The 12,458-nt window shown below is 42.1% G+C and overlaps 1 protein-coding gene across 1 annotated transcript in view; it reads right to left on the reverse strand.

The window, feature by feature from the left end:
• Positions 1-12,458, reverse strand: part of NBAS (NBAS subunit of NRZ tethering complex) — a 353,016-nt gene that overhangs the window by 79,749 nt on the left and 260,809 nt on the right. The window contains exon 47 of the mRNA XM_074991286.1: positions 8,361-8,450. Within this exon, the coding sequence (XP_074847387.1) occupies positions 8,361-8,450 (90 nt within the window). The remainder of the gene's footprint in view (positions 1-8,360; positions 8,451-12,458) is intronic.

Genomic DNA, 12,458 nt, shown 5'->3' on the forward strand with positions numbered 1-12,458 from the left:
CTGGGAATGGAGGGGGCAACCTGGAAAGAGAAGGAGAGAGCCAAGCTCTGGGACTGGGAAGGCCTGGGGGGAGACAGGGTTGAGGTGGTGGAGGAACTGGGGTGGGAAGGGAAGAGAGCTGAGGGGTGGGGACAGAAATAGGCAGGAAGAAAGGAGCTGAGCTGGGGTGGCAGCAGGGACAGGACCACTGAAGGGCAAAGTTGGGGTGTGAGGGACAAAGAGGAGAAGGTGATTGGGTGGGCACAGAACCATTAGGGGCAGAGCTATGCAGGAAATGTCTCAGGGACAGAAAAGGAAGGGGGCTGAGATGGGCAGGGGTGTTTTGGGGGCAGAGAGGGGAAGGAGAAGGGAAGGGGCCAACTGACTGTGCTGCTTGGGGGGCCAGAACTCCTATCAATAGACCTGAGTGAATTACATCCTAATGGAGCAAGATCATCGCTCTTGATCAGGACTGGTTCTAATGAATGTCTGTACTAGTACATCAGCTGCCTATAAGTGCGTTATATTTGGTTGGTAAGTAATTTGCTATTGCTGTGCTTTTGCTCACTCCTTCACCAAAAAAATAGAGATTTTTTTTTCTTTCCTATACAAATGTATACCCTTGTTGACCTTGCAACTTCTCTCCTAACTTTACAAGGCCCTATTATATTTATACATGATTACACAACATTCACCTTTATCAGCAAGGGAGAAAAGGTAAAACACTCTGTACGATAAATAAGGTTCATCAAGGTGTGCCCCCTATGGGTACTCTAGCACAATTGTACATGTTCAACTAAAGACCCTGCTTGGAGATATTCAGTTGAGTACGTTAAGCACATGCTTGCACCCTGCGCTTGTAGAATATTCTTCAGTAATTCCACAATATTGCCTGTGATATTGTTATATGTGCTATCACCCTTTGTTGGGGGGCGGGGAGGGGATGGCTGCAGCATCATAACAAAAAGTAACAATACATTCAGACATCCATTTCAATCTTCTTTAAGTAGAGATCAAGGACTCTGTGGATCTATCCATGAAGAAAATTAAAAAGTTGGCTGACTTCCTAAATGTTTTGGTCCCATCTCAACACCCTATGCCTTTCCAACATTGGGTTCCTCAAGAAAATTGAGCTGCATCAGGTGAGAGGAAAAAAAGGTAAGATAAAGGTACTGATTAAAACAGAGCTCTAACAAACCCTTAGGTAAAACTTGATGGTGTAGATGTGAAGAGAACTTATCCTTAAAGAATCCTTTAAAGGGAAGAGATCTGTCATTTCCAATCTCTTTGACCTTATTCCATAACATGATGGCTACTAAAGAGGCTATCTTCAGAGATAAATACAACAGAGAACAGATTTGTCATTCATTGGAATGGAGGTCTCACACAATAAGATACTTATCGGAGTAGGTTTTGTAATCTGCAGATGGAGGTTCCCTAAATGTTTAATAAACCTAGAAAATTACTGGATGAGCTAACATTGAAAATTATTCTAATGGCGGATGAGAGCATGAAAATATGGATGAATGGATCTTATAGTCAAACTGATGAAATACCCTCATTTCTTTAGATGCAAGAGATAATCCAAAATGACTGAAAGTTACAACAAGCTGGGCAGGCAACAGCAGCAGCAACAATGGAAGGATCACTTTCTTTTCTGCAGAAAATAGTGCAGGTCACTTTCTTTGTACTTTTCAGTTATACTGTTGTACTACCATATAACAGGAGGATTCTAACCCCATGAATCAATGAGGAGTCATGCCCTGAGGCAGAGAACCCATAGGTTGGGATGAACAACACAATCTACTTCTCATTACAAATGAGAAATGGTTGGGAGCTTGAACAACAGTTGGAGAGATGGGTGAAGGAGTTAAGGGTGAAAAGCTTGTCTTAGACAGGTAGGCACTATAAGGATAATTCACATAAAGCATTGTCAGAATGATTCTTGAGCAGCTAGCTGTGGAGGTATGGGAAGGCTAGAGTTGCTTCTTATTGGAAGTGAGCAGACACTACAGTTTTGAGAACACCTTTGGGATCTAGGAAAGGCTAAAAAGAAGCACACATTGTTGAAAATGATCCTGACCTACAGTGAAGCATATACAATTCCTATGCAATTGGTACAGCATTATTTAGTAAATAGGCATCTTGTAAGCTGAGGGTGAAAACCAATACCCTTTTCTCTAGTGAAAGAATTATAACTGCCAGAGTCAGTGCTATAAATTTTTGAAAATTTACACATTTAGAAATCCTAGCTTTAAGATCAATCTTCCTCCTCTGCATGACCTTGGCACAAGCAAATACTTTGAGTAAAATCCCTTTTCCTTGTTAGGACAAGAAACTAGCAGCATTGCTCCTAATTGAAATATTTCAGCTCATCTCAATAAAAGCTCGAGAGAGAGGTCCCTGAAGAAGGACAGGGAAGGGAGGTAGAAGGGAGGGAGTGTTGTCACATGGCCCACATAGCATAGACTTATGTTATGACCCTGCTGATTCACTTGTTCAGGTCTCCATAGGACAGGAGGTGGGCTTACTGGCAGAGTTGTAAATCCAGACAATTGGTGTGTCTCAGGCTGAGGCAACTCAGCAGGACCTCAGGGTGGTTTGCTCCTGCACTCTTACAGCTTGAGTATCTGGCATGAGGAGGCGTAGAATGTATGGCTAAGCTGAATAGACAATGCGAACTGAAAATATCTGATCACAAGCACTAGAGGTACATATGCACCTGAGATGGAGAATTCACACAACCAAAAAAAGTGTTTCATAATTAAACCAGGGTAAAATGCAGATAAAGAAAATAAATTAATAACATTTATATCATATAATGAAGTGCATTAGAAAAAAATATTCTGATGAGATATTTACAATGTACACATTAATAAAATCAGTGAATAATTGTAGGCAAGACCCTACAGTCCTTTACAGGTTCCAAACTACCACATAATAAATCTCTAAACAGTGTTCTGCTATTCTTTGATAATATTTCAAACCAGATTTTTTTTTTTAAAGAAAGTGGCTCTAGGTAAAATATGATTTGTAACTAATGTTTCTTTATTTGTCCTAACAAGACAGATGGGAAAGTAGTGGTAGTCGGAAAACACCAATTTATCCCATCTTGAAGGTCTGAAATAATAAGCATTGACAGCTTATATTTTCAGCTGCGGGGATTTCAATTTTATTTAATCTCTATTTTTGTATTTATATATTATCTATCTCAGACCATGAGCTAAACTAGAAATTACTCTGCCTAACGAGTAGCATTCAAACTGTAAATTGAAAGCGTGTAAATTAAAAGTAATTTGGAACATTTCACAAACGTCAGGCAAGTTCCCACCTCAATTTTTCATGAACTTTTTGAAGCAGAAACTTTATGCTTTGCTATCTTAGTAGCTGAAGTATAATGAGGCAAACAAGTGTGTGTTAATGAATCTGAGTAATTTTTCCTATGGTAATACTGATCTTCACACTTGATTATTGTTTAAATACCAGAATCTTAGCAGTGTACACAAACTGAGACACTCAAGACTCACTCCTTTCAAAACTAAAGAAAAGAAACCAGTTCAAATTAGCATCGAATAGGGTAGTTTTTCCACAATCTGTGTCATAATATATTTCTTGCTGCAAATTTAATTCATAATAATCTCTGGACTAATTAAAATTGAAAATTTCACACAAAAATGAATTTAAAAAAGCAAACCCAAATCAGGTTAGATATTAAATATGCAATTATAGAAACTGCATTAACTAAACTACATAGGCTATGGCTACACTACAGAGATTTTTAAAAAGAAGTCCCTCTGAAAGATCTCTTCCAAAAGAATTTCTTTCGAAAGAGTGCGTCCACCCACAAAAAAAAGAATCAAAACTGTGATCTGCTGTTTCAAAAGAGAATGTCCACACAGACCCTGTTCTTTTGAAAGAACAGACTAGGGATCAAAAAATCAGGTGCCAGGAGGGACCTGACCTGCAGAGTGTCTACATGTCTTCTTTCAAAAAAAGGTACTCTTCCTGAAAACAGGAGTGGAAGAGCGCTTTCGAAAGGAGAGCAGTGTTCTTTCGATTTAATTTTGAAAGACTGCTTTTTCTGCGTAGATTCTCGACTGGATATTTCAAAATAGCCCTTCTTTTCAAAAATATTTTGAAAGGATTTGCTAGTGCAGATGCAGCCACAGTGACCCAGTGCACCCATAACAGTGATATATCAATGAAACAATGGGAAAGTGGGTTAGGTTTTTTGACCAGAAGCCTTACTGTGACTAAGGACTCAAGTGATTTATGGTCATTAAAAAATGGAAGAAAGTATGGGAAACTAGACCATTTCTACAGACCCACACACAAGAACAATTTGTGCATTATTTAAATGAAAAATTGGTAAATCTATCATCTATCAGGAACCAAATAACAGTTCTGTGTGCGGGAGGAAGAGAGGATAGACTGGGAGGGGATCTGATGAACAAAAGTAAAGAAGGAAACAAACTAAAGCAGAAAAAGGCACTCACTCTCAAGTAAATGTGTCCACAACTATGCCCCTGTAATTTTACCAACACAGCTCCCTATATAGGTACTGTACTGGTGATTTTGTCAACAAATCAAGGCCTAGTAACAGAGAGGCCTAATAGAGATGGTATTTATGGGACTGAAACAAATTCCATTGAGTGCTAAGGGTGGACTGGCAAGCTCTTAGAAGCCAGCACTCAATACTATACAGAAGCCAAGATGCATGATGCAGGCAGGCAAGCACCACTCTTTTGACCTTAAAAGAACAAGAAGGGAAAGACACAAAATATACGGACAGCTTATCAGTTTTCTTAACATTAAGGACACAGATTATATACCTCTTTCGTTGTAGTGTACATGCCTAAACTCAGCTAAATGTGTGGCTATTTGGGATGGACTATTACTTAATGCACTCAATCCTGCTCTAAGTCAACTAGAATTTTTCAGCTAAGTAATTTTTCTAAACAGGAGGAGTAGAAGTATATCTTAATATTGTAACCAGATTCTTTAGTATTGTCATTAAACATTTTATTTCTGCTTCTGAAAATCATCATCACATTTTGCACATTCCTAGAATACGAAAAAAGAGACAACTGAAAACAAAACCAAAAAAAAAAAAAAAAAAACAAAAAACCCACAGTTGGAAAGCTTTTAACACATTTCTCTCACACACACACACACACACACACAAAAAAAAATCACATTATCACAAAGTATAGTAAGGAGGAACTTCAATCTGTCATTTTTGACATCTCTACTTTTTTTTTTAGTTTCAAAGTTACAAACTTAAATTTATATAATTGTCATATCTGTATAGAAATCTCTTCAATACATGAAACAAGCTAAGACTGATGTTACCTACCCAAGAAACTACTCTTTCATATTTTCCTGAGTTTAAGTAATGAATATATAACATTTAAAAAAATATTACTGAATTATTCCAGGCTAGGAGAAATACAAGATTATACAGTATTTAACACATGTACTGTACAATTGTTTTGGTCCTTCCAGTTATTGTAGTATCTGCATGTGTCCTCATATAATGGGCATTAAGCATATCACTCAATGGCTCATATATCAATGATGTGTATAAGTCATGCTTACAAAACATGTGGAAAGAAATAATGCACAACAGATTTTTAAAATTACTTTTCCATTAGACTGTTTGGGGGTTCAAACAAACTTGTTACAGGTTATGGAAAGCAACACTGGCATTTTTAGCAAACCCAACTCTCAAACCTAATCTGGATTCCTGCAGACACACTACTCAGCTAATTTGTCAATAGGCTAAACAGGAGGTGGAAGTGAGGCTCCTAATGGTCTCTCTTTGGTCTCTCTCTTTCTTTTTTTTTTTTCCCCCACCTGCAGGTCTGCATTGCTGCTTTCCGCTAAGGACAGGGTCTAAAGCCACTTATCACTCTGTTCAGCTCTTCCACAACTAAGCTGAATTGGGGATGAGCTAATGTTCACTGCTGAGCATGCTCCAATCTGCCCTTTTATGGAGTTCTCAACAATGGTCCGTAAATATGTGTATGCTGACAATGCAGCAGGGAGGCATGGTTCCTAGAGCTGGTAGACAGACGTGTGTTAGTTTGAATGCACAGTAGTGACATAGACTGTGGCTAGAATTAGATTTTCAGATACAGTCCTGCCTGGTCCGTGGGGTATTACTGGGGCAGCTATGCCAAGCTGCAGCCTTTGCTACAGGGACACACTGCCAGTTTCAGGCATTAACTCAAACAGAACTATCAAGTTTGTATTAACTTCTACAAATCACAACTTCCAGCTGCTGTACAGTCATACCCTAATGTGTGTATAGGTGATAGTGAGGACACTGCCTCTTCCCCACACAAAGTGCTACTTCAGATAAACAAGTTGCAAAAGCCCTGGCTCAGCACTTCTTTCAGGGATCAGTTCTCTCAGCTAAGAAATGTAATTAGGAGGACTAATGAAAAGATGAGAGATTCCCACTACTGCAAAGTCAACAAAAAGCCCTGTCATATGGAGTTATGCATTTTCCAAATTGGCATTCTACATTTTCTCTTTCAAGCTGAGATTTGTATGTCACGTTTCAGTCCAGAATAAATTTTAAGGCTCAATTATCATGGAAGTGCTGATATGACCATAATAGTAGCAATATTAAGCAAACCAATAAAATGACAGACAAAATAGGCATCATTCTAAAGCATTAGAAGTTTGTACGATTCAGTGTACAGACTTTACTTTCTCACTACTTCATGCCTGCTACTTCTGGTTATGGCTTAGTCAAAAATACATACAGTGGTAATAAATCTGCTACACCAAAAAGATGCACATTGATTCATAATTAAAGCTTGATTTTTTTCCTAGATGAGAATTATTAACATGGGACTTAGTGGATAGGACAGCTTTCTTTTTAATAGAACTAATGCACTATGGAAGCTTTTCAGGGTATGAATTTCCAGGAGCTAAAATCAAGGCATTTTGGGTGGCAGCTCTAAGGTTTGGAATTTGTTCCCAGTGGGATTGTCTCAACTTTACAGCAAGATGCAAAATGGACTTTTTTATTTGGAGGATTTTCCAACAGCTTCAAAATGCTGCTATTGCCACAGGTGTTCAGGCTCTTGGCTCTAATACTTTCAGTACATATAGACTGGCAATTGCAACAAGCTGTGGAATGTAGCGTGCTTTTCTTTTAAATTATGCAAAAGAACTACTAACAGGTGTCTTGTGATGCATGTGAGAAGTAAATACGTTGTATTCTCCTTTGCAGGAAAGTATCCAAATTCAATACCTCTCATTGTGACCAAAAATCTGACAATATTCGCAAAAGGATTCCTGTAGAGTATTGTAATCCATAGGGCTGACCTGCTAGCTTGCTATACCACATTCTGTTCTTATTTACAGGTTTGATTGAGATTATATTTGGCTTATATTTTGTGTTAAATAACTTCAGTAGTCATCACTTTGTTATATTTAGCTGTAATACAAGGATTTCACAGGCCTGTATCCTGGAGGATTAGCTAAAGCGAGTTAGTGTAAGTGTTTGTAACTTTTGGTAGAGAAAAGTGCTCTACCAGTGATTCTTTTGATTTTAGAGAACTGAATGCATTTGTCAAAGATTTTGGGTTCTACTGGTAAACACAAGTTATACTGCAAGAACATGGAAGTAATGGTCCAGGTCAAAGCTAATGGGTTTCAAGAATGATATAATTGGTATTTAATAGGTATGCTATTAATGTGTGTAAATACACTAGCCCCTAGAGTGAGTGTACCCTAAGATTATTTGGGTGAGGAAATTCAATTTGGGCATGGAAGGTTGGCACTGAATATCCAAGATAGCACCAAGGCCCTGTAAAACAGCAACACCACTATGTGAAAGAATGCCCTTCCCCTTTTGTTCTTTTCATATTTAACTTTTACCTTAGCTTTGTCAATATAACTGATACTCAACATCCGACCCTTCTCTTCAAAATCTTGGACACTGAAGAACATGTAGCTTTGGACTCATTTGCTATGCCAGAGGCAGGGCTTATCCTCTGTCTCCCATAAGAAATGGTGTGAGTGTGTTGGCCTAAAGAGCTTTTGGAAGGAGTGATATCACAGGTATCCCCACAACTCTATTGTTCATTTTTGATTCTGTAGTTCTGAGGTTTGATCACTTTCTCATTTATTTTACAAAAAACAAACAAACAAACAAAGCAAAAGACACAAAAAAATCTCTAAAGCTCAGCTTTGTTCTCCTCATTGTGAACATTCGACCCACGCACCCTGAGGATCTTTCAAAATACTGAACTCTCTACATTTAATTCTGTGCAGCCTGAGTTCAGGACAAGAACCTGATTATCTTCCAGTCAGAAGATGGGTGAGCCTGTAATAAAGCTGGTAATATCTATTTGCATTCTTACCCCTTTTCAGCACTTGTGTGGACTGCAGAAACAATCCCTTCTAAGATGTGAAGTGGGTCTTTTAGCAAAGTAACTTCAGTGCTGTTGTCACTGTTAAAAAAAATCAAATGAAACCAATTTATACAAACACATGATTATTTCAGAATAAAGCATTCTGGACACAATGTCTAATTTAGTCTGCACACCTGATGGTCATTTAATAAAGTCTCAAGTGTTTTTCATACATACTGCTCTAAGGTCAATGAGGGTTAAGCTTATCTATTTTATGGTGCTTCATTTTAGTTTTAAAGAAATAAGGATGCTTGACAAATGTTTCCAAAAATTGGTTTGCCAACAAGTCAACCACCAGAGATAGACTATAACCTTCCTTGTATTCATCAGAACAGTACACCGTCAGCCTTTTGTTATACCCAAGAACTACAGCTTCCTACTAATTTGAAAAATGTCAAATATATATCAATATTTGCTCTGAAAAAGATAAGAAAACCCAAAGGGTATCAAATATTGCAAAACACAGATGAGCAATTACAGCACTTTTCACATTTATCCTTAGAGTTATGGTAGTATCTACAGCCTTGTAATTTATGCAATTGCAGTGAGACAATATTTGCCCTAAGAAAATAACAGCACAGGTATCCCTTGAGGAAAGTACAGACAGGCATGTTTCAAAACCTTATGAGATTTTCTTCTTTGATGTTGATTAGTAATCAGGGTATATGTCACTAGCATTGGATCAGTACATTAAAATGATGAAATAGCAAACTCTACATTAACAGAGAGTTAAAGTTATTTGGAGGTATGTCATCCCTCTGCAGAATCAATTAAGCAAAAAAGAGAAGTTACTCACCTGCAGTAACGATGGTTCTTCGAGATGTGTCCCCGTGGATGCTCCACAATAGGTGTCGGGCTCGCCCGGCGCTGCAGATCGGAAATCTTCCAGCAGTTTCTCCTGGATTGTGCATGCACCGGCGCACGCCACCCCCCTGCACGCACCCGGCTGCGTGCACGATCCGGTCCCCGCCAGTTCCTTGACCAACCACCTCGGATGCTCCTGAAAAACATGAGACAGAGATCCGAAGCGGGGAGGATGGGCGGGTGGTGGAGCACCCACAGGGACACATCTCGAAGAACCATCATTACCACAGGTGAGTAACTTCTCTTTCTTCTTCGAGTGGTCCCCATGGGTGCTCCACAATAGGTGACTACCCAGCAGTAACCGAAGTAAGGAGGTGGGTAATCAGTTTATGTGCAGCTTGCCCCCGAGAAGACTGCTGTCGACAGACGGGTAGCCTCTCAGAATACCCAAGGCAGGGCATAATGCTTGGCAAAGGTGTCATAGGATGACCAGGTCGCCGCTCTACAGATGTCTGTTAACGCGATGCCCTTGAATAAGGCTGTTGACGCCGCCACCGCCCTGGTGGAGTGAGCCCTGGGCGGGGCCAGCAAAGGAGTCTTTCGGAGTTCGAAGCACAATGTTATACAGGGCACAATGTGCTTTGAGATTCCCCGGGAACAGAGACCTTCTCCTTTTGACCCAGGAGCGAGAGAGACTAGAAGCCTGTCCGTTTTCCAGAAGGACTTAGTTCTGTCTGTGTGGAAGGCCAACGCCCTGCTCACATTTAGGAGATGCAGGCGTGCCTCCTTGCCGGAGCTGTGAGGCTTCGGGTAAAACGAGAGTAAAACTATTGGCTCATTAAGACTGGACTCCAGAGAGACTTTTTGGAACAAAGGCTGGGTGCAGCCTTAAGGTTACCGCCTCCTTTGAGAATACTGTGCAGCGAGGCGTTGCCATCACTGCCGCAAGCTCACTCACCCTGCTGGCTGACATAGTTGCAAGGAGGAAGGTTGCTTTTATCGTAAGGAGACGTATGGGAACTGTGGTGAATGGTTCAAAAGGTGGACCCGATAGCGTGCTGAGCACCAAGCCCAATTTCCACGATGGTGGAAGCGGTTTCCAAGGGGGTACAGGTTTACCAGCCCCTTCAAGAACCTGGTAACGATAGGATGGGCGAATACCATGGGCCCTTCCTCTGTATGCCAAAAAAGCTGATATAGCGGCGAGGTGGACCTTAGCGAGGATAGAGAAAGCCCGCCTCTCTTGAGGTCCAATAAGTATTCTAATATTACAGGTATAGGAACGTCAAGGGGAGCTAACTGCTTGGCGGAACACCAGGCTGTGAAACGAGTCCATTTGTGCTTGTAAGTCCTCCTGGTGGAGGTCCTTCAGCTACATTCCAGGACTTGTTGCGCTCCCTCCGTACATGTGCTCTTTAAGGAGCTGAGCCATGGATTAGCCATGCTTGTAGGTGCAGACCTTAAGGGTGCGGGTGCACTATGGACCCTTGAGCCCGCGGGAGTAAGTCCGGTGTCACCGGTAGAGGGAGCGGTGGGCGGTCCGACATGCGCAGAAGCAAGGGAAACCATTGCTGCCGATCCCAAGTGGGACTATGAGTATCGTGCGAGCTGTCTCCCTTCCGACTTTGTGAAAGACCTTGCGGATAAGCACTGCGGGGGAAACGCGTAAAGTAGGGAGCCCTTCCATGAAAAACATGAAAGCGTCCCCCAGGGACCCCCGCCCCACTCCTGCTCTGGAGCAGTGCTGGGGACACTTTTTTTGTTGTTGTTGTTGTTGTTGTACTGGGTGGCAAACATATCGATCTGGGGAAACCCCCATGTACAAAAAATGCACTGTAGCAGATCGGAGCAGATCTGCCATTCGTGCGTGATTGCAAAGTGCCTGCTCAGCTGGTCTGCATTCATGTTGTGCGCGCCCGGCAAGTACGAGGCTTTCAACGTTATGTTGTTGGCGATGCACCGATTCCACAATCGGAGTGCTTCCGCACATAGGGCACGGGATCGTGCTCCTCCTTATCGATTGATGCAGACCATAGTGGAGGTATTGTCGGTATTGAATCCCGACTACTTTGCCATGCAGGTAATCTCGAAAATGTTTGCAGGCGTTGAACACTGCTCTGAGCTCCAGTATGGATATGTGCAGTGTCTGTTCCACAGAGAACCAAAGCCCTTGCGTTACCTTGTCGCCGATGTGCGCTCCCCATCCCATGTGGGAGGCGTCGGTAGTAAGAAAAGTAGAAATTTGTGGTTGGTGAAAAGGCACCCCCACTAACAGATTCTCGGGGTTTTCCCACCACGCCAGGGATCTGCGCACCTCTGTTGTGGGCGACACCACCCTGTGGACAGTGTGGGATGCCGGTTTGTAAACGCTCGCCAGCCAATGCTATGGGCTTGACATGTGCAACCTGGCATTCTGTACCACAAACGTCGCTGCCGCCATATGGCCCAGCAGCTGTAGGCATGGTAAGATCAGCACCGTGGGGCTGTATGTAATAACTTGCACCAGAGAACTGACTGAGCGGAAGTGGGCGTCGGGTAGGTACACCCTTGCTGTGATAGAGGTTATGCGTGCCCCTGTGAACTCTATATGTTGTGTGGGTTCGGACTTCAACTTGAGAGGTTGATGACTAGGCCCAGCGAAGAAACGTGTCCGCTGTGACGCATATCATGCGTGAGACCTCTGCCTTCGAGGTCCCTTTTAGCAGGCAGTTGCCCAGCTATGGGAAAAATAAACACCCCCTGTCTGTGCAGGTAGGCTGACACCACTGCCAAGGTTTTGGTAAGACTCTGGGGGCCAAGGAGAGGCCAAATGGAAGAACCCTGTGCTGGAAGCGCTCCTGGCCGACCGTGAAGCGGAGGAAGCGTCTGTGTGCCGGGTGGATTGTTATATGAAAGTAAGCATCTCGTAAGTTGAGTGCTGCAACCCAGTCTCCATCGTCCAGTGCCATGAATATCAAGGCAACTGTGATCATCTGAGACCGTTGCTTGCGCAAGTAACGGTTGAGGCCCTGAAGATCTAAGATGGGCCTCCAGTGTCCCGTTTTCTTCTCCGATAGGAAGTAGCATGAATAAAAGCCTTCCCCTGGAATTATTCCGGCACTCTGTCCACCGCACTTGTGAACATAAGATGGGTCACTTTCTGCTTGAGCCTCACTTCGTGGCAGCGCCCCTGAGGTAAGGCCTGGTGGGAGGCTTCGTCGGTGGAAGTGACTGGGAGGGGATCGCGTAACCGTGGCTATGATC

This window comes from Carettochelys insculpta, chromosome 3 (assembly GCF_033958435.1).
Source record: "Carettochelys insculpta isolate YL-2023 chromosome 3, ASM3395843v1, whole genome shotgun sequence".
Classification (NCBI taxonomy): Eukaryota; Metazoa; Chordata; order Testudines; family Carettochelyidae; genus Carettochelys; species Carettochelys insculpta.